Raw genomic sequence first — 24139 nt, 5'->3', positions numbered from 1 at the left:
TTTCCCTATATAAACTATAGTAAACTTTACCCCCTCCCCAAGGGAGAACGGATAGCTCGGGGGTCCTGAAATTTACAATTTAAATAAAGCCCCTGATGATATTTCCATCCATGCAGAGAAAATGACTGTAGTATAGGACTCTGAGTCTGGGGAAGAAGATTTTTGAAAAATTGGTTAAATTTCCCTTTGGGCCCCGCCCTGGCCCCTAGGGTTGGGGTAGGAATCCCAATTTTACAATTTGGTAGCCTCATCTACCAAGGATGATTCTGACCAAGTTTGAAAAAAATCCATCCACTGGTTCTAGAGAAGAAGTTGATAATGTAAAAAGTTTACGCACGGCGGACAACGGACGGCGCCGGACGGAAAGTGATTGGAATAGGTCACTTGAGTAAAGCTCAGGTGACCTAAAAAGGCCAGTTCTACCTTAGGCTTCCTACAACACTGTCCCAGAGAATGTAGAAAGACTGCATACATTGCTCTTGTCAGATCCATCTTAGAATACGGAGCAATAATCTGGGACCCGTACATAAAGACGAACATTAACAAATTGGAAAGCATCCAACGGAGAGGGGCGTGTTTCATCCAGAAGGATTACAGAACAAGGGAAGAGGGAGTCATGACCAAACTACTCAAGGAGCTACAACTTCCACCACTAGCATCAAGACGAAAACAACTGAGACTAACATTCTATTATAAAATAAGTAGAGGAGCAAATTCCATCAATGCCTAGCAAAGACTTTATTAATTTCCAACGTGAAAAAAGGAAAACATGACGGCGTATATTCCAGGACTGCGAGACATCAAGGCCAATTCCAAATTCAATCAGGAACAATAACAGAGCAGTCATAATACCCAACAGCAACACGGAACAATACAGAAACTTACTCTTTGTGCGAACAGCCACAGATTGGAACCACCTGGACGACATCACAGTTGGGGCGCAAGGAATAGATGCATTTAAAGCATCAATCCCTACCAACTGGGATTTAACGAAACTAAGTATAGCCACAGGAGCCTGAAGTTCTGTCAATAATGAATAATAATAGTAATACAAAAAAAATACCTCTAATATGCTTAAAAAATAGCATATTAGAGGTATTTTTTTTGTATTACTATGCTATTACAGGTACAGTACACTCTGCCGATTGAGCTATATAGCTATAAAGACCTATATAGCTATATACACCTATAAATTATAGCTGTATTGAGCTATATTTTCTCAGATTTCAAATTTCATTAAATTAAAGCAAAGTCGCATAAAACAAAAAGGTTTATGGTAATGTTGACTACAAAGATTTTTTTACATCATTATTTTTTAAAAAGAATACTTATATTTAATGTCTTTTGTTATCAGCCTAATGATACAATCTTCTTTTAAAAGCGACTTTGTTTCGTTTTCCTTAAAAAAGAAAATCACTTGAAAATAGCTCAAAAGACCTATTTCAGATAGGTCAATAGAGCTATTATAGGTACTTTACAGCTATATAGCTCAATCGGCAGAGTGTACTGGACCTGTATTATTATTCATTATTGACAGAACTTCAGGCTCCTGTGGTATAGCATGCGTACTCAACCCCCTCTACATTAAAGCCATTTTGGTCTCTGTGGAGTATAACATATAGATAGAGAGATAGATAAATAGAACATATCTATAGATAGAAGTAAACACGACATCTGCCATATATCCTCGATATCTAAAACAACTGTTTCACCTGGCAGCCGAAAGGGCAAACATTGGAATGTAAAGTGTCCCCATTTGGGTACAGTGATGTTACTAATTTAAAACAATCAGTTTACCAATCCGCTATTTGGTATGCGATGCATCTTCGATTAGTGCAGCTCGTTGACAGCCTGATGTAACCTCAACCGGTGTTACACAAGTCAAGAATCCATGTGCAGAATGGAAACTAGTCTCGTTCAACCTGACTCTTTTCGGCGCAAGCTACGCCGAGTGATAAAGCGTCTGGTTGAACGAGACTAAACCAAATAGAAAACGAAAATGATCGCGCGAGTGCGGTCACACTATAACTCTTACATTTGCAAAATACGACATAGCGATGAATAAGACAAGACTGATCAATTCTATCTATTTATGAATTTAAACATAGAATAAATTAATAACAATTTAAAATGGTTAGACATGAACATATTTTATATAAATTTTAGAATTTATTTACAACAGTTTGTCAGGCTTCATACCAAAAATCCACCAGCCAAATATGAAGATTATGTACCTTTCAGTTCTTCAAAAAAGTCGTTTCAAGTGTTTGACCCATGTGACCTTGATATTAGGTCAATGTCATTTTCGTTCTCAAACTTTGTTGGGCTCATACATTGTGTACCAACATTAAGCTAACCAGCCAAATATTAAGATTCTATGTATACCTTTCAGTTATTCAGAAGAAGTAGTTTTAAGTATTTGACACTTTTTACCCCTGTAACCTTGAGAGTAGGTCAAGGTCATTTTCGTTCTCAAACTTTGTTGTTGGACTCTTACCAATTAATATTTTCCCAAATGCTCATCTGTAACCTACGATGAATTAAGTCACTCGGGGGTCAAGGTCAAATTGATTAAAATGGGCTGAATATCATAACCCTTCTGTTCACCCACAGGGGCACGTTACAAATGTCTGAAATACACACATATGCTATACTGATATCATCCAGGGTCACATGTATGTGTGTTGTAACCCATATAAATAAAGAATATGTGTGTATTTCAGACATTTGTAACGTGCCCCTGTGGTTCACCTTATCTTTGTAAGATGAATTTATGACTCTACATCATTATGGATCTTTGATGTTACTCGATGTCACTCATTGAATAGGTTATATCACTCATTCCACAGGTGATAATAATTCTATAAGTGATAAATCCTTTAATAAGTGAAATCACTCTCATTAGGTGATATAACTCAATCAACAGGTGCTATTACTCATTCAGCAGGTGATTTCATGCATTCAATAGGCAATGGTCACCAATTCAATAGGTAATTCACTCAATCAATAAGTGACATCACTCATGTAACAGGTAATGTGATATCGGTCATTCAATAAGTGATATATCACCTATTCAAAATTTGAATTTCTGATATATCACCTATTTGAATCGATGTTAAACTGATAATACCACTTTACTATAGTTAATTCATAAAGATAACAATTTCATTCTAAATAGATATTTTCAATCCTTTTTAGTGATACATCATTATAAATTGGAATGGTGACATCACCAAACAGGATTAAAAAGTGCAAGAGCCTACTGCCTCATTGCATTACAATTATGAAGTAGCATCAGGTATCAAAGTCACAGTAAGGTAAAAGAGATCAACTTGTTCCATCAGAAGTATTGATAAAACAAGATATTAATCTGTAAATAAAACAAGAGGTCTGGATGGCCTGTATCATTCACTTGAAAATATATACAAATTTATTGCAATATAGTCCAATTTGGGCTTCTCAGTACTTAGAGGGATAAAATCCTTCCTTGATATATTATTTGATTCCTAAATGGTCTAAAGTTGCATCATAACATATTTGGTTAATATAAGAAAACTTGTCAGGATCACAATTACCCGGTAAGACTTAAACACCCAAATTATCCCCTTTAGGGCATTGCCCTTCAGAGCCCCAAGGGGAGCAACACTCCTTTTTTATACAACAATCGGTTGCTAGGTCCCAAGAACACTTTAAAGGTTGAAGTGGTTTTTTTGTAACAGATATACAGTTTAACAGTATAGTGGCTGGGGTAAATTATGATCCATGGAGTAAGTTTCCAGGGGTCGGGCTAGATCCGTTTCTGATGGACAACAGATGGTACGCCAAGGCATCAGCCCAGCAGTCCTTTGGACCAGGCAAGCTAGAAATTGATGCAACAGTTATTACATACCATGATTTGGAACCAAATCATATCGTAGAGACCCGTCCTATAAATTTGATGTTTAAATATTGTACCATATTATACCACAGGAAAAGAAACAAGAGGCCCAATGGGCCTGCATCGCTCACCTGGTATTAATCTCACTCTTGCAATATTAAAAGTGGACTAAAATACAGCTACAAGCAGAATATCAGTATTTGATTCATAAGAACCTATTAAACGATTTAAACATACGACACCCGTGACCTTGAATGTCGAACAAGGACATTAGCTTGAAAGTGGGTCAAGGTCATTCATTTGAACAAACTTCGTAGCTCTTCATCCCAGCATGCTACAGGCCCAATTTCAGTTCCCTGGGCCTTTTGGTTATTGAGAAGAAGTGGTTTGAAGATTTAAAGACATTTGACCCCTGTGACCTTGAAAGTTGGTCAAGGTAATTCATTTGAACAAAATTGGTAGCCCTTTATCCCAGCATACTACAGGCCCAATATCAGTTCACTGGGCCTTTTGGTTATTGAGGAGAAGTCATTTGAAGATTTTAAGACATCTTACCCCAGTGACCTTGAAAGTGGGTCAAGGTCATTCATTTTAACAAACTTGGTAGCCCTTCATTCCAGCATGCTACAGACTCAATATCAGTACCCTGGGCCTTTTGGTTATTGAGAAGTCGTTTGAAGATTTTAAGACATCTGACCCCAGTGACCTTGAATATCGGTGAAGGTCATTTATTTGAACAAACTTGGTAGCCCTTCATCTCAGCATGCTACTTGCCAAATAACATCACCCTGGGCATTTCAGTTATTCAGAAGTTGTTTAAAGTTTTTAACATATTTGACCCCTGTGACCTTGAATATAGGTGAAGGTCAGTTATTTTAACAAACTTGGTAGCCCTTCATCCCAGTTTGCTTCTGGCCAAATATCACCACCCCAGGCCTTGCGGTTATAATAAGAAGAAGTTGTTTAAAGTAAAACATTGACGCCGGACGACAGACAACGGACGCTGCACCATGCCATAAGCTCACTTGGCCCTTGGGTCCAGGTGAGCTGAAAATCAAATGAAAGGCATATCTGTGTCGCCGTATCACCACTCAAATTTTAATTATTGACAAACATCTCTTTTTGCAAATGGATTTAGAATGCTATATAATATAAAGATGTATAATACATTGCAAAATTTGATCAAAAAGTTTTGAAAGATGTAAGAACAAAAACACAGTGTATTGTATTTCAGGTTTGCATTTATTGTTTAGAACAAAGTACAAGTGGTTGACATGAAAGCCCAATACATATACATGCGGTGGTAAATGAGTGCATACATTTTCCCTGTGTTGCCAGTTACACTGTACTATTGTTCACTAGTTACACTGTCCTAGTGTTGCCTAGTTACACTGGTTATATTGTCCTAATGCTGCCTAGTTACACTGTCCTAGTGTTGCCTGGTAACACTATCCTAGTGTTGCCTAGTTACACTGTCCTAGTGTTGCCTAGTTTCACTGTCCTAGTATTGCCTACTTACTCTATTGTAGTGTTGCCTAGTTACACTATCCTAATGTTGCCTAGTTACACTGTCCTAGCGTTGCCTAGTTACACTGTCCTAGTGTTGCCTAGGTACACCATCCTAGTGTTGCCTAGTTACACTATCCTAAAGTTGCCTAGTTCACTATCCTAGTGTAGGTTACTTACACTGTCCTATTTTGCCCAGTTACACCGTCCTTAGTGTTACATTTTTCTAATGTACTGTTAATTGTCTTAGTTTAGAACTTGTTAATGAGTTACATTATCCAAATATATGTACTAGTGTAAATCAGTTACATCATGATTGTTTTTTTACAACATGTAGTAGTTACATTTAACTAGTTTTGCCAACATTTAATTACATCGTAACTAGTGTTGACCTGCACTTGTTACATTATATTTGGTGTAGACAACTTATATTGTCTAGTTTTCAATAAAAAAACATTTAATTGTTACTACCATCAAATATGGTACTGTTACTAGTATTGAATAGATATATGTAAATAGCATTGACTAGATACATTGTAACTAGCATTGAATAGACACACTGTAACTAGTGTTAACAAGATATATTAAAACTAGACCAACTATAACGAAAGATACATTGTAACTGACGTTGATCAGTAACACTGTAACCAGCACTGACAGATACATTGTAACTGGCGTTGATCAGTCACACTGTAACCAGCACTAACAGATCCATTGTAACTGGCGTTGATCAGAAACACTGTAACCAGCACTAACAGATCCATTGTAACTGGCGTTGATCAGAAACACTGTAACCAGCACTAACAGATCCATTGTAACTGGCGTTGACCAGTACCACTGTAACCAGCACTGTCATATACATTGTAACTGGCGTTGATCAGAAACACTGTAACCAGCACTAACAGATCCATTGTAACTGGCGTTGATCAGTCACACTGTAACCAGCACTAACAGATCCATTGTAACTGGCGTTGATCAGTCACACTGTAACCAGCACTAACAGATCCATTGTAACTGGCGTTGATCAGAAACACTGTAACCAGCACCGACAGATACATTGTAACTAGCATTAAATAGACACACTGTAACTAGTGTTACCAAGATATATTAAAACTAGACCAACTATAACGAAAGATACATTGTATCTGACGTTGATCAGTAACCCTGTAACCAGCACTGACAGAGACATTGTAACTGGCGTTGATCAGTCACACTGTAACCAGCACTGTCATATACATTGTAACTGGCGTTGATCAGTCACACTGTAACCAGCACTGACAGATACATTGTAACTGGCGTTGATCAATAACCTTGTAACCAGAGTTGACAGATACATTGTAACTCAAACTGACTAGTAGGTACGTATACACTGCAGTTAGTGCTGAATAGTAGCATTGTACTACAGCCAACCAGGTAAAATGTTCACTCAAAATGATGTTAGGTTTACAAGTAATGTGTGGTAGGTATAATGTTCACATATAACTATATACATTGTTCATCTGTAATCAACAAGATATATGTTTACGTATAATGTTCACATATAACTATATACATTGTTCATCTGTAATCAACAAGATATATGTTTACAAGTCATGAAGTTAGTAAATTGGTCACACATCCTGAACAGAATACATCATTGGAGGAGGAGTTGATTCCAACAACATAATACATTTTCTCAAATAAATTCAACTAATGAAAATGTAGCCGTCAATTCAAGACGTTGAAAACATATATATTCACTTTTCACATATAAACATACGGTTAACTTCTAGCTCCATTTCAGTGTCTTACTAACATTTGATGTTCAGATAAAGTATATTTCACGCTGAACACTACATTCATTGAGCTCGTTCCATTAGGAAACATTCATTTTAATGGAGTCCTCATGTTTATCAGGTGTCCACATCTAACACAAGCTACAACATCTGGCTACAATACCCTGATAGCTATACAGATCTCTCAGATGTATAAATACGGGTGGTCACACCCATGTACTGATAAGAACTGGTTTTGAAAAAGCATATCATGTAAAAATGTTTGTTGAATGAATAAGCAAATTGTAATTTCAAATTATATGATGTAATGAATTTCGTCATATTGACGTAGCTTAACAGAGAAGGCGGTGAAAATGCTCTTCAACACATAATTAAGGGCTTACAGAAGCCTGGAGTTGACAGAGGTTTCAATCCACTGTCTGTTTATCGTGGTATAATTAAAGCAGTTGATTATTTATACATGCAATTACAACTGATTTGCCTTATAGCTCAAATATTCTTCACATTCAAATATTGTAATATGCTGTCTCCAGCCATTTTCCACCTTCAATATTGCACACACATTTACAAATCAAACTTTTTCATCATAAAATCAAAACATATCAAGATAATGCATCAGGTTCAATAGACGAAAAAATCCATCTAACCGTAACACAAGTACTTCTCTATCGTTACTTTGTTAATTTAAGTACTGGACTTTGGTGGCTTAACTTAAACATGTATGTACAATTAGTCATTTAGACCAAACATGCTCCCTCTGACCTAGACATGAAGGTCACCAAAGCATTTAAAGCCATTGAAAGTTCCAATGCCGAATTCATATCATCAATTGTAACTCCAAATATAACAAATAAAAGAGAACTTGTGTTAGGATACTGAGATATGAATAAGTCGGTTACATTTTCATTTAAGAGTATATTTTTAAGTCAAACTTAAAGCTTGCAAAAAAGAAATTTTGGCACAATTTTACAAAAACACATGACTATATCAATGGACTCTCCATCACCTTAGTCACATTAGTACTATAAACAGCTATCAAAACTTGACCATAAATATGAGTTATTATAATCACACAGATGAAAGAATACAAGTATTTTACAATACACGGACATGGTTTTTAACACAGATCACTACCTATTTTAGCAAGTCTAGGGGAACAAAAAATACAGGTTAGCCCTTTAGATTTACACATAATTCTCACATCATTCAAACATGGGCAAGCTCTACCTTAACTCATCCCCAAACCATTTCTGGCAATGTCTGTCAACATTACCAGACAATGAATTGTACAGACATGTCGATTTCTCAACTTTAGGCCAAAGATACCTCCATATTCCAACATCATAAAGCATTTGGCCCACATACATTTAACATCAACTATAGCAGCACCACCAACAATGCACCAATTGTCACATGACAGGATAATGTCACATCCAGTGTCACACGACCTCCACAGGCTGATCATGAGTTAGGCCCAATTCCATGACACATGATCATCACATTCGTTGCCACTTATTCTTGATTGGCTGAGGCTCCATTATGCAACATGACCTTGACAGCCTGAGGCCGAATTCAATTTCACATGATCTAGAAAGGCTGAGGCCTCATTAGATGTCACATGACCTAGACAGGTTGAGGCCGCCCCGTTCGGTGTCATGTGACCTAGACAGGTTGAGGCCCCATTCGGTGTCAAATGAACTCGACAGGTTGAGGCCTCATTCGATGTCACATGACCTAGACAGTCAGAGGCCTCATTAAATGTCAGATGACCTTGACAGACTGAGGTCCAATTCAATGTCACATGACCTAGACAGTCAGAGGCCCGATTAAATGTCACATGACTGTGGCCTCATGTTTAGGACATATATATACTCACAGACCAGTGGCCAATCCTTTTATGCAAGCAAAAGGAAAGATTATAGAAAATCTATCTATTCTATGACTTGGGTTGACAAATCAGCTGGGTTAAAAACAGCATAAAAAATGTTGACACAACATATTACCTAAAGCCATAACCATTGCGTAGAATTTTAATTGGCCTCTAAACAAGCTACTTAACTATAATTAAGTATGTACATCTGTTCCAGGGCAGATATGGAATACCATGGAATAAACAGCAGCATTTCTGCACTGATTACATTTGGAATGCTGTAATATATATTTGGTTGACATAACTAAACCAGTCCCTCAGAAAATATGGCAGTCATTTAAATTTCTACCTATCACAGGTATAAAATAAATTTGTGAAACTTTTACGTCTATTTAAATGTTCGGAGATTCCTGTATTGATCTTTTTAGTTCCTATTGTATCCAATATTACATAAATAACACTCATCTACTAGCCAGACTGCATATTTGTCTTATATCACGGTGAAAAGGCATATAAATCAAATCACAATTGGTGTAATTCAGAATGTCTCCATTTTGCTATAAAACCGGTCGATCACAGTTATCACACATTTCATTCAAAACGTCATAATCTTGTACATCCAGATCACCTGCCTGTATATATATGTCTCAGATGAACCTTGTATCCTTTATCAATCTTGTTTTACTTAGAATTTACTTAAACTTGAGGTCTGAAATAATTATCTCGTTTTTTCTCATTATAATAATGAGCTATTGTGTATCAATACTGGCCTTTTTATTGGTACTAAGTTAAGTTTCATGTTGCAAAAAAAAAAAAAAAAAGGTGTGGGGGGAAAATGTAATGTGCCTCTCAAAAGCAGCTTACAACAGATTCATATTAACAGAGAAAAACAAAGTAACAAAATAAATGCACCAATACGCATATTAAATATAATGTAATAAATGGTAATAATAAGAACAAGCGATTAAATGTTGTAAAAACATTGTGTCCTTCCTACTTCGTTTCGGGACATAAATATTCTACGCAGATTTATGTATCTTTACCAAGTGGTAAACATGTAAAATACTACAATAGTCCGACACTCTGTTACAAATTAACCCACTTAATGACGTACAGAAACAAAACCAACGTTCCAACCTTTAACAGAAGTAAACAACTGAACATATGATCACTAATTAAAAGCAAAAAACTTTTAATGGAACTTTCAAACCATTTTTTTTTTAATTAAATACTTCCCCCCTACTTATCTGAACTCGTTTCAATGACAACTACAATTAAATCCTTTCATAAAAGTAATGGGGTGTATATAAAATTTAAGAAACAGTAGTTATTTGAAAATTTATTTATAGGTTTTAAAATTAGATAAATTTGGGGACCAAAAAAGCCCAAACTATATACTTAGTCCTTATAAGACAAAATTCATTTAATTATTATTGATTTGATGAAAATCGGTAGTCAAATATTCAAGATACTAACACAGATTTTCCCTACAAATTATTATTTCCTTTAAAATATGTTTTGTCAATTGATGAAATGTATTACAACCTACACCTACTAGTTTTGTTGATAATACTTAAACAGTGTGTCAATTATAACAACACTCAACACCCAGGTTCCATACTGTGTTCACACAATGAAGTTTCACAACGGCTGTCATTTATTATCAATTATTACGATCTATTATACAACTACGACAATATATTGTCTTATTTATAAACCTCTCTTATAAACAGGGTTTGTGTCTACATTCCTGAGATAAAACGTTTCTTCTTCTAAAAGCATTTGTATCAAGAGTTCAGCTTTAAAGAAAAATTCACTGAATACATAGGGAACTGGAAAATTGATTGCTTCCATATATATTTGTACTGCAAAATTTGATGAAAAATTAATCAAGCCTTCACATTTCCAAAATATAGCTTTTGCAAATTTCTTTCATTTATAACCATAATATGTACCATTATGGTAAGTGTTTTTCTCTTTAATATTCTTTGTACATACAGTACCTTATAAAACATGCACAAAGTGTAAAACAATCCAAAAATTATGTTTTCTGTAATTAATTTACCAGGTAAACTTCCAACTAATCATTAACTTAATTTATTTAACTGTCAAATTTTCATGTTTAAAACAAGTACGATAAAAAAATACAAAATCAGAGAATTCCATGAACATGATTGAATATTTAAAAAAAATTGAAGTTGTAAGCTTATAAACTGTAGTAAATAAATGAAATTCAAAAAAAGTGAAAACAAAATTCAAGAGTTATCTGCTTATTTAGTGTTTAATCCCCCCAAAAAATAACTTTTTGTATATTGTTTTTTTGTGACAATATAAAAAAAACATTTTTATTGAAGATAAATAAAACAAGGAATAAAACATCAAATATTTAGAAAAATAATTGCGAGAAACATTTTTTTGTATCCGAGTTACCTCATTCAGAGAGTACACCTATTCTAAAATGAGTAAAATTATTAGCCAAACCATTACATGTACCACATTATTTACTGACCCTCAATTAACATGTTAAAAACTTCTCTAACGACACATTAGAGTGTGAAAATCTCTTCCTGAGAACCATATGAAAAAACAAATCACATTTAAAACATAGGACAAATACTTACAGAAGGCAAATTAACATAAAACAAAACAAAACGGGAAACATTATTACCAGACTTGTTATTTTTTTCCGAGCTATCTATATATTTCCAAATTGTGCATCTACTGGACTACTACACGACTTCACCTGAATCTCATGCAGTTTCTTCCTCCGTAAAGCACCTTTATAATAAAGCTCTGGGAAGTGAGGGTACCAACCAGAAGTAGGAGTTTGTTATAAGCAGTATTTGTTAAAACATACATATAGGTATCAATTTGAGTGGAAAAACAATGTACCCTCCTCATCAAGGATTTCATATGCTATTTCCTATTTACCAAAATTCCGTTACATACAGTATTATAATATGTATTCCCCTACACTGAACATTATAATTACCAACTTGAAGGCAAACAAGGTTTCGAAATACTCCCAATCTTACACCTATAGTTCTTTCAGAAGGCCATTTATCCAGCTTCCTACCTAGGTTTATATTTCTCTCAGAAGGCCATTTATCCAGCTTCCTACCTAGGTTTATATTTCTCTCAGAAGGCCATTTATCCAGCTTCCTACCTCGGTTTATAATTCTATCAGAAGGCCGTTTTCCAGTTATACACTTCCAAGTATTTTTACGTTCACTCTAACTGACAATATACACACTCATTAAAAAAAATAAGCTGACAACCTCCCTTGTTAATAGGAAGACTCCCTCAAGCCAGCTTAATTTATGACAAAATTTCCTTCCTTCAAATTAAAGCTGACACACTAAAAATCCCAATTTTCAGGTCAAATGATCTCCCAAGTTGTAAGAGGGGATGGAATAGCCTTTAGCATCTGTGTAAAGGTAATATTTAAGCTTTCTGGAGTCATTTTGATGCATAAATAAGGTGAAATAGATCAAGCAATAAATAGTGCTACAGGCGTGTTCCATGCGATTTCACCCTCATCTTCGATGTGAAAAGAGGGAGACCTCCCTCATTTGAGATTTCAGAGTTGACATCAATATAAAAGTAAACAATGGATTTCAGATCTTTACAATAAAGTTGAGAATAGAATATAAACACACTTATTCAACAAATACATTATTCAAAGAAAACCACTTATTTGAAGTTTTTTAATTAAATGCAAAGCAAGGGTTTTATAGACAATGCTATGATAGTGGTACCAGATCAAGTTGGAAGTCAGATTCTAAATCTACGGTAAAACAGGGTAATTTGGTTAAAAGCGGGATTCTACAGTACTGTATTCAGTGTATCTTACAGTAACATTTTTATATCTGTTGTACGAAGAATTTACAAATTCAACACAAGTCACAAACAGTTTTATGTAATACCTTATAACAGGTCACTTTTCCGAATTTGACAGTTCAAAATGAAGTTAATTGATTTTTAAATTCCTGAAAAACACACCCACAAAACATAAACTTCATAATAATCGAACTTCCGTTTCCCAGATAGCCTGATCATTTGTGGGTGTACATGCATGTGTGTATCAAACGGACAAAGGCTGATGGACCATTAGTTACGCCCGTTAACGGACAAAGGCTGATGGACCAGTAGTTACGCCCGTTAACGGACAAAGTCTGATGGACCAGTAGTTAAGCCGGTTAACGGACAAAGTCTGATGGACCAGTAGTTACGCCCGTTAACGGACAAAGTCTGATGGACCAGTAGTTACGCCCGTTAACGGACAAAGTCTGATGGACCAGTAGTTACGCCCGTTAACGGACAAAGTCTGATGGATCATTAGTTACGCCCGTTAACGGACAAAGTCTGATGGACCAGTAGTTAAGCCGGTTAACGGACAAAGTCTGATGGACCAGTAGTTAAGCCGGTTAACGGACAAAGTCTGATGGACCAGTAGTTACGCCCGTTAACGGACAAAGTCTGATGGACCAGTAGTTACGCCCGTTAACGGACAAAGTCTGATGGACCAGTAGTTACGCCCGTTAACGGACAAAGTCTGATGGACCAGTAGTTACGCCCGTTAACGGACAAAGTCTGATGGACCAGTAGTTACGCCCGTTAACGGACAAAGTCTGATGGACCAGTAGTTACGCCCGTTAACGGACAAAGTCTGATGGATCAGTAGTTACGCCCGTTAACGGACAAAGTCTGATGGACCAGTAGTTACGCCCGTTAACGGACAAAGTCTGATGGATCAGTAGTTACGCCCGTTAACGGACAAAGTCTGATGGACCAGTAGTTACGCCCGTTAACGGACAACCAGTAGTTACGCCCGTTAACGGACAAAAGCTGATGGACCAGTAGTTACGCCAGTTAACGGACAAAGTCTGATGGACCAGTATGTAGTTACGCCCGTTAACTGACAAAAGCTGATGGACCAGTAGTTACGCACGTTAACCTACAAAACTGATGATGTTTATATATTGCTACCTTAACAACCGCAGAAACTTCTAACATATTAATTGTGGATAAATTTTGTGATGAACTCAACAACGAAAATAACCCAATACATGGTATTAGATATCCAACAATCTTGAATCTCAAAATTCAACACAGACAGTGCGAACACAAATGTGTAAAAATAAAATTGTAATAAATCAAAGGTTTAGATCAATCAATTCATTCGTGGTGGTTTCCATGTAGCGACTAATTTTAATAAGCTGTTAACACCAATAGGCATATATACATTAACATAATCAGATAATTCTATACTAACTTAGTGACTAGCATAATCATTTATACAAGTGCCTGTATCTCGCATCCAAAAAGCCAAATATGCTATGTTTCAAAACATGAAAAATATTAAAGAATCTCATCAAAACAAAGACAAAGATATGGAAAAATCACAGTAAGAGTTACACGATTAATATCAGTTAGGGTCAACAAAGAATCCAACATTCCTGTATTTTTATACTGTACCACAACTTAGATTCCTCTCATTATTAGTTCCACTTCTACAAAGTGTACACAAAATCTTGAGAAATTTTCTACAAGACTACAATAGTTGTGAAGAGTAAATTAAAGGAACCCTTTAAATGGTTTAACTGGAGGGTGCATACAACGCTATCATAAACGGATAAGCCTTACATGTCATAATGATCAACAGACAAAAATGTCGCGTCTTAACAGTGTAAGTACATACTATACATGTATATATACAAGACTGGTAATATATAAGTATACCAAATGATTCAGACAGTACCATTTACATACTGCACGTAAAATGTTCAGTAGATGTCAGTAAGTCATGCTGTATACATACAAAGTAGTGTGAGAGGGTATTTAGGGTGAAATCTTAGTACCTAATTATAATAATCATCATATACACTACAGTACCAAGTTTCTTCGAACAGAAACCATTTTCAGACTGCAGGCAATATGCTGTAAGTAGGTCTGTATATATATTATACACTTATGTGTGGATACAAATACCATGAAAAATGGGGCAGCATATCGGAAAACACCATTTCCATATCTCATTAATTTGGATATGTAAACATATTGACCAAAGTATAAAAATCATGGTAAATATTGTTATGGCATTTAGATTAAATTTACGGCATGAGTTATACTTTTACATACCGGTAACATCAATTATGATTTTAAGATTCATTTTGAGAAATACCCAATTTTTTAAAAATTACACATAAATGTATAAAATACACATTCCTATTTAATATTAATATCAAGAAAATTGAACATGAAGGTTTAATTCATCAGCCCTGTAATGTAATGGCAGGTTACACCTAGACCCAGTACTGGTTCTCCCTGAGGACGGGTGTGGTTGTACGACAGTGCTGTATAAACTCCGGGTCTGATAGAGACCAGTTGTATAGGTCCAGGCTGGTGGTTGACTTGTCTGTTGCACTTGGAGCGAGAGATAAATTCTCGTCCACATCCTCGTGGCCCAGAGGGGTCACCTTACACTCGGGCACTGTGGGGCTAACCTCAGTTCTACTGGAGTCTAACAATGGTGCTTGCAACTCCCAGTCGTTGGGAGATAACTCTGAATGACTGTACCCATTGTAGGTGTGGTCTCCAGATTGTGCACCATTCCCAACAGGGACGTTGTAATAGCTCTGTGTGGGTCTGGTTTGGTCCTCAGCCAACGGAGACTGAGGAGCTATATGCACATGGGGCTGGTCTATTTGATGCATTGACCCGGTATTGTACGGCCGCAGGTATTTCTGAGCCCCAGGTAAGTAATCTCCTTCATGTCGTTTTCTCCACAGAATAAACACAATAACTGTAACAATCACTATAAGCACTAAAAGTGGGATAAGTATGGCTATAACAATCACGAAATCACTACTGACATTAGGACTGACCACCTCCAGCTGTTTGGGTGTGACTCCACCGTCAGTGTCATTGTCCATGTGAGGACTACGTGGGGTCACAGTAACACTCCCAGACAAAGGAACCTTCCCTTTATTGGGGTTTACACCTATATGGAACGTGCCCTTCGCTGGCTGGACACCTGGGGCGGTCAGAAGGAAAGTGAAGCTGTCCTGGTCCCAGCTGGTGCCTGCACCACTGTCCGGCTGGTACATTACTCTCTCTGACGCCACATCCTCATGTGTAAAACTGTCTATTGGGGAGAACAGTCCACTATCACTTGTGTCACGCTTACTCCGCATGTGATACAATAGTTTCCCAAATCGTGGAGCATCAATCACTTCATAGTGAGGATTACTGTTAGTTATATTAGCTAGCTCCCTGGCATCCAGAATATTGAGTGTGATTCTGGGTAAGGTTCCTGGGATGGCCACCAGGGGTCTCTGCCTGACGAGAGGTCGCACCATGACGGTGAGTCGCTGACTCCGCAACAACAGTGCGGTGTTGGGGTAAAATACATCACACATAAAGTAGTCCATGTGCGAAGACATATCCTGCTGTCTGTAGCCAAACACACTACTGTCCACATCCATCTGACTAAACTGAGACACAGAAATTGTCTGCCCTTTAAAGAGCTCTCCATACATGGGCTGTTTTGTAACATTGAACATTAAATTATTGCGCATACCATTAGTCCTAATGTTGATCACATCTGCACCCAACCTGACCTGGCTTTGTCCTTGTAGTAACCAAGCCGTCTTGTTTCCGACGAAGTCTAAAGTCATGGGTATAACATTAATAACAAACACTTTTGACATGGCTGGGAAAGCTCCATCTGACACTCGCAACCGGAAGCTCGAACTACCACCACTGCCGTCATGACTGAAAATTATTTTCCTATCATCGACATCCTTTTGTGAAAATCTGGAGATGGGTGTGTCTGCGGAGGCTATGTAGGAGATGAATCCATTCTGAGGGGGTGCAGTGACATCATACACTATTTCCTGTGGCTGGGTGTCGGGGTCTATAGTCTTGAGGTCATCACTGGTGATGTAGGCCTGAAGGCCCTGCACCACACTGATCTCCGGCTCACGTGTTATCACCTCAAACCTCTCATCATTTAATGGCTCAATTGTTATGTTTACCGTCAATCTGATCTCCTCATCCGTTTGACGGTCTTCCTCATCCAGATTTTGTATGTTCAGTATCACAGTGAATGAGTCTAGTAAAGTGTCTGAATCATCATGATCGTATGTTATTTTTCCAGAGTCAATTTTCTCTTGTTGAAATATTTGGCCCATCCTGAGTGACTGACCATCCATCTCTAGCGTGCCATGTCGTGGGAGAGTATCTAAGACATACTCAATAGAGGCCCGCCTACCATCGTGCTGGAGCTGCTGTAAGTAACTGGAGACATCAAGATTGTCACGACTTAACGCCACCATCTCTCCTTCTCCTACAGCAACGTCACTGACTTGAATGAGATCACTTATCTCCCCTTCTGCCAGATGTCGGTATGACACACTGATATCAAACATCTCATCAGAAAGGGAGTCTGCATAGAGAGTGGAGACCTCAAAGAAAAACAGGTCAACCTGTGACCAGCCATACACTGTACCAGTGTGTTCATAGAAGATGTTACCATTGTTTATGTCCTCCTGCTGGAAGGACTGTACTTCCACGGCACGATCCTTGAACATGGTCACCATGCGTCCTTTACGTGGGCTTGACGCCAGGTTATACAGGATGGGTCGCTCCTGGTTTGGGTCATTTGTGCGAGTGTACAAGTGATCTTTGGTGATTTGTTTAATCTGACCAGGGTAGACGTTGAGCTGCCGGTTGTTGACTAGTTCCAACATGAGGGCTCGGGCACGAACTTCAAATCTTCTTGGTCGACTGTTCCCATTGACACCATCACTGACATGGAAGTTAAATCCACCAATATAATCTCCTGTAACAAAGCGTTTCAGACCTTCTATTACACACACATCATATAAACATGCAAGTTTGTAGTTTGAATTACACATTGAAATGGATAATTACAAAAAACAAACATTAAAACAATGTTATTGATTATTTAGCAAACGATCTCACTGTAACTCCAAATTAATGAGTTTGTTCTTTTGATTAGTAATCATGATGTTAAAACTAGGTTCTGAGACTAAATACACAATCATTTAACTATTGATGACTGACACTGAATCGCCTCGTCTACTTATTTTGGATATGTGTTCTTGAAAGTATGACCCTTAGAAATTCTTACGTAAATTTGTATACATGTGTTTGTACAAAAACTGCTGAACCTCTTCAAAGTTTACTCTCAATACAAATTTCTTCTCTGCACCATTAGAATATGTCATGATAAAATTGAATGCTCGCTGTAAACATGTCATGATAAAATTGAGTGCTCGCTGTAAACATGTCATGATAAAATTGAGTGCTCGCTGTAAACTATCAGAATGGTTTCAGATATGATCACCTGACCAATTGCTAGGCTGATTCTTGTCATTCAAGCTTACAGAGGGGCTACACCTACTGGAAAGCCTGAGGAGCTATACCCACTGTAAAGCCTGTCGACTTTCCTGTTACAGAGGGGCTACCCCCAATGTAAAGCCTGTTGACTTTCCTGTTACAGAGGGGCTACCCCCACTGTAAAGTCTGAAAAGCTACACCCAGTGTAAAGCCTGTCGACTTACACCCACTGTAAAGCCTGTCGACTTACACCCACTGTAAAGTCTGAGGAGCTACACCCATTGTAAAGTCTGCGAAGCTACAATCACTGTAAAGCCTGTCGACTTACACCCACTGTAAAGTCTGAAAAGCTACACCCACTGTAAAGTCTGCGAAGCTACCCCCACTGTAAAGCCTGTTGACTTACACCCACTGTAAAGCCTGTCAACTTACACGGTCACTCACTGTAAAGCCTGTCGCCTAACACCCACTGTAAAGCCTGTCGACTTACACGGTCACCCACTGTAAACTTGTAAAGCCTGTCGACTTACACGGTCACCCACTGTAAACTTGTAAAGCCTGTCGACTTATACCCACTGTAAATCCTGTCGCCTTACACCCACTGTAAAGCCTGTCGACTTACACCCACTGTAAAGCCTGTTGACTTACACCGATTGTAAAGTCTGTTGACTTACACCCACTGTAAAGTCTGAGGAGCTACACCCACTGTAAAGTCTGTTGACATACACCCAATGTAAAGCTTGTTGACTTACACCGATTGTAAAGTCTGTTGACTTACACCCACTGTAAAGTCTGAGGAGCTAAACCCGCTGTAATGTCTGTTGACTTACACCCACTGTAAAGTCTGATGACTTACACCCACTGTAAAGTCTGTTGACTAACGCCCACTGTAAAGTCTGTTGACTAACACCCACTGTAAAGTATGAGGAGCTACACCCACTGTAAAGCCTGTTGACTTACACCCACTGTAAAGTCTGTTGACTAAAGCACACTGTCCAGTCTGTTGACTAACACCCACTGTAAAGTCTGAGGAGCTACACCCACTGTAAAACCTGTTGACTTACACCCACTGTAAAGTCTGTTGACTAACGCCCACTGTAAAGTCTGTTGACTAACGCCCACTGTAAAGTCTGAGGAGCTACACCCACTGTAAAGTCTGTTGACATACACCCAATGTAAAGCTTGTTGACTTACACCGATTGTATAGTCTGTTGACTTACACCCACTGTAAAGTCTGAGGAGCTACACCCACTGTAAAGTTTGTTGACTAACGCCCACTGTTAAAGTCTGAGGAGCTACACCCACTGTAAAGTCTGTTGACTTGCACCCACTGTAAAGTCTGTTGACTTACACCCACTGTAAAGCCTGTCAACTTACACCCACTGTAAAGCCTGTTGACTTACACCCACTGTAAAGTCTGTTGACTTGCACCCACTGTAAAGTCTGTTGACTTACTCCCACTGTAAAGTCTGAGGAGCTACCCCCACTGTAAAGTTTGTTGACTAACGCCCACTGTTAAAGTCTGAGGAGCTACACCCACTGTAAAGTCTGGTGACTTACACCCACTGTAAAGTCTGAGGACCTACACCCACTGTAAAGTCTGTTGACTTACCCCCACTGTAAAGCCTGTTGACTTACTCCCACTGTAAAGCCTGTCAACTTACACCCACTGTAAAGCCTGTTGACTTACACCCACTGTAAAGTCTGCAAAGCTACACCCACTGTAAAGCCTGTTGACTTACACCCACTGTAAAGCCTGTTGACTACACTCACTGTAAAGTCTGAGGAGCTACACCCCGACTTTCCTGTTACAGAGGGGCTACACCCAGTGTAAAGTCTGAGGAACTACACCCACTGTAAAGTCTGAGGAGCTACACCCACTGTAAAGCCTGTCGACTTTCCTGTTACAGAGGGGCTACACCCACTGTAAAGTCTGAGGAACTACACCCACTGTAAAGTCTGAGGAACTACACCCACTGTAATGTCTGAGGAGCTACACCGAGTGTATAGTCTGTTGACTAACGCCCACTGTAAAGTCTGAGGAGCTACACCCACTGTAAAGTCTGTTGACTTACACCCACTGTAAAGCCTGTTGACTTACACCCACGTGCACTGAAAGGTCTGAGGAGCTACACCAACTGCAAAGTCTTAGGAGCTACACCCACTGTAATGTCTGAGGAGCTACACTCACTGTAAAGCCTGTCCACTTTCCTGTTACAGAGGGGCTTCACCCACTGTAAAGTCTGAGGAACTACACCGAGTGTATAGTCTGTTGACTTACACCCACTGTAAGTCTGAGGAGCTACACCCACTGTAAAGTCTGAAGAGCTACACCCACTGTAAAGTTTGAGGAGCTACACCCACTGTAAAGTCTGTTGACTTACAGCCACTGTAAAGCCTGTTGACTTACACCCAGGTGCACTGAAAGGTCTGAGGAGCTACACCAACTGTAAAATCTGAGGGCTACACCCACTGTAAAGTCTGAGGAGCTACACCCACTGTAAAGTATGTTAACTTACACCCATTGTAAAGCCTGTTGACATACACCCATTGTAAAGTCTGAGGACCTACACCCACTGTAAAGTTTTAGGAGCTACACCCAATGTAAAGTCTAAGGAGCTACACCAAGTGTAAAGTCTGTTGACTAACGCCCACTGTAAAGTCTGAGGAGCTACACCCACTGTAAAGTCCGAGGAGCTACACCCATTGTAAGATCTGAGGAGCAACACCCACTGTAAAGTCTGAGGGGCTACACCCACTGGAAAATCTGAGGAGCTACACCCACTGCAAAGTCTGAGGAGCTACATTCACTGTAAAGTCTTAGGAGCTACACCCACTGTAAAGTCTGAGGAGCTCCACCAACTGTAAAATCTGTTGACTTACGCCCACTGTAAAGTCTGAGGAGCTACACCCACTGTAAAGTCTGAGGAGCTTCACCAAGTGTAAAATCTGTTGACTCACGCCCACTGTAAAGTCTGAGGAGCTACACCCACTATTAAGTCTGAGGCGCTACACCCACTGTAAAGTCTGCGGAGCAACACCCACTGTAAAGTCTGAGGAGCTATACCCACTGTAAAGTCTGTTACAGTTCAGCACCGTCTCTTTACCTCCCAACTCTATTAGTGAGGAGCTACACCCACTGTAAAGTATGTGGAGCTACAACCACTGTAAAGTCTGATTAGCTTCCCCCACTAGTAAGTCTGAGGAGCTACACCCACTGTAAAATCTGAGGAGCTACACCCACTGCAAAGGCTGAGGAGCTACATTCACTGTAAAGTCTGAGGAGCTATACCCACTGTAAAGTCTGTTACATTTCAGCACCGTCTCTTTACATCCCAACTCTATTAGTGAGGAGCTACACCCACTGTAAAGTATGTGGAGCTACAACCACTGTAAAGTCTGAGGAGCTACACACACTGTAAAGTCTGAGGAGTTACACTCACTGTAAAGTCTCAGGGGCTACACTCACTGAAAAGTCTGCGGAGCTACACCCACTGCAAAGTCTGAGGAGCTACACCCACTGGAAAGTCTGCGGAGCTACACCCACTGGAAAGTCTGAGAAGCTACACTCACTGTTAAGTCTGAGGAGCTAGTACCACAGTAAAGTCTTTGGAGCTACACCCACTGTAAAGACGGAGGAGCTACACTCACTGTAAAGTCTGATGAGCTACACCCACCGTAAAGTCTGAGGAGCTCCACCAACTGTAAAATCTGTTGAGTTACGCCCACTGTAAAGTCTGAGGAGCTTCACTCACTGTAAAGTCTGCGGAGTTCCCCCCTCTGTAAAGTCTGAGGAGCTACACCCGCTGTAAAGTCTGAGGAGTTACACCCACCGTAAAGTCTGAGGAGCTCCACCAACTGTAAAATCTGTGGACTTACGCCCACTGTAAAGTTTTAGGAGCTACCCCCACTGTAAAGTCTGAGGAGCTACCCTCACTGTAAAGGCTGAGGAGCTACACCCACTGGAAAGTCTGAGAAGCTACACTCACTGTTAAGTCTGAGGAGCTACTACCACTGTAAAGTCTGCGGAGCTACAACCACTGTAAAGTCTGAGGAACTACACCCACTGTAAAGACTGAGGAGTTACACCCACTGTAAAGTCTGCGGAGCTATACCCACTGTAAAGTCTGTTACAGTTCAGCACCGTCTCTTTACCTCCCAACTCTATTAGTGAGGAGCTACACCCACTGTAAAGTTTGTTGACTAACGCCCACCGTAAAGTCTGAGGAGTGAGGAGCTACACCCACTGTAAAGTATGTGGAGCTACAACCACTGTAAAGTCTGAGGAGCTACACTCACTATAAAGTCTGAGGAGCTACACCCACTGGAAAGTCTGCGGAGCTACACCCACTGTAAAGTATGTGGAGCTACAACCACTGTAAAGTCTGAGGAACTACACCCACTGTAAAGTCTGAGGAGCTCCACTCACTGTAAAGTCTGAGGAGCTACCCTCACTGTAAAGTCTGAGGAGCTACTCCCACTGTAAAGTCTGAGGAGCTACACACACTGTAAAGTCTGAGGAGCTCCACCAACTGTAAAATCTGGTGACCTACGCCCACTGTAAAGTCTGAGGAGCTTCACTCACTGTAAAGTCTGCGGAGTTACACCCACTGTAAAGTCTGAGGAGCTACACCCATTGTAAAGTCTGCGGAGCTACACCCACTGTAAAGTCTGCGGAGCTACACCCACTGTAAAGTCTGAGGAGCTACACCCACTGTAAAGTCTGAGGAGCTACACCCACTATTAAGTCTGAGGAGCTACACCCACTGTAAAGTCTGAGGAGCTACACTCACTGTTAAGTCTGAGGAGCTACACCCACTGTAAAGTCTGAGGAGCTACACTCACTGTAAAGTCTGAGGAGCTACATTCACTGTAAAGTCTGAGGAGCTATACCCACTGTAAAGTCTGTTACATTTCAGCACCGTCTCTTTACATCCCAACTCTATTAGACAACACACGAGTAATCTACTTCTTTATTCTAACTTGTTTCAAGAGCTGAGAGCTGTCTTCAACCTTATGTAGAGACATTTCTCTTCATCTTGTATCATCCAAATGGTTTTGTGTAAAGAGCCTATAATTTTGTCATGACAAATTCCAAAGGTGNGGGGGGGGGGGGGGGGGGGGGGGGGGGGGGGGGGGAACCCATGGATTTTGTAGGTATGCATGGCCCAGGACTGATGATGAACCATTTGTACGAGAACCTTTTTTGTTGTTGAAGAGGACCTGTGTGCAATAAATCACTTTTGTGTTGAGATTGCATAGAGGCCAGTGAGAAATTACATATTAACTTTGGTGTTGAGGGCCTGAAAGGGAAGACTAACTGGTGTGGGAAAACTTTTGTTCTTGTGTTGAGGAGGGACAGATGTGAGAACCTTCTATCATGTTTGTGCTTGAGACCTTTGTTTACGAACTTAAGTTTGCATTGAGTTTAAATTGAGGTATAAACTCATGGGTATTTGTGGTAAAAACAAAATGTACATAATCATGTTGAGGAGGTCCCTGTTTGATGACCTATCATTGCGTTAAACCGGGCTTGTGTATTATATTGTGGATTTACTTTTGTGCTGAGCAGGGCCAGTGGGTGAGATCCTACTTTATTTTGAGGAGGGCTTGTGTGTTGTAACTTACTTGTATGCAACTAACCTTTGGTTTTGATAGGGCCTGTTTGTGAGGATCTGCTTCATTGTTTAGGAAGGCAGGTGTACGTGTTACTTTGCTTTGGGGGGTTGGGGTCAGAGGGGTGGG

The 24139-nt window shown here is 39.3% G+C and overlaps 2 protein-coding genes across 2 annotated transcripts in view; both read right to left on the bottom strand.

Annotated features, from left to right (window-relative positions):
- Nucleotides 1-1947, bottom strand: part of LOC110445650 (stomatin-like protein 2, mitochondrial) — a 17268-nt gene extending 15321 nt beyond the window's left edge. The window contains exon 1 of the mRNA XM_021490371.1: nt 1798-1947. Coding sequence (XP_021346046.1) covers nt 1798-1824 — 27 coding nt within the window. The 5' untranslated portion in view covers nt 1825-1947. The remainder of the gene's footprint in view (nt 1-1797) is intronic.
- An 11906-nt stretch (nt 1948-13853) lies between these two features.
- The window catches only part of LOC110445649 (chondroitin sulfate proteoglycan 4-like), a 19161-nt gene continuing 8875 nt past the window's right edge, over nt 13854-24139 (bottom strand). The window contains exon 3 of the mRNA XM_021490370.1: nt 13854-17873. Coding sequence (XP_021346045.1) covers nt 15334-17873 — 2540 coding nt within the window. The 3' untranslated portion in view covers nt 13854-15333. The remainder of the gene's footprint in view (nt 17874-24139) is intronic.

The sequence above is a fragment of the Mizuhopecten yessoensis genome, unplaced genomic scaffold, assembly GCF_002113885.1.
Source record: "Mizuhopecten yessoensis strain PY_sf001 unplaced genomic scaffold, ASM211388v2 scaffold2329, whole genome shotgun sequence".
Classification (NCBI taxonomy): Eukaryota; Metazoa; Mollusca; class Bivalvia; order Pectinida; family Pectinidae; genus Mizuhopecten; species Mizuhopecten yessoensis.
Note: the sequence above shows the minus strand (reverse complement) of the source record. Positions and strands in the feature narration are given on the sequence as shown.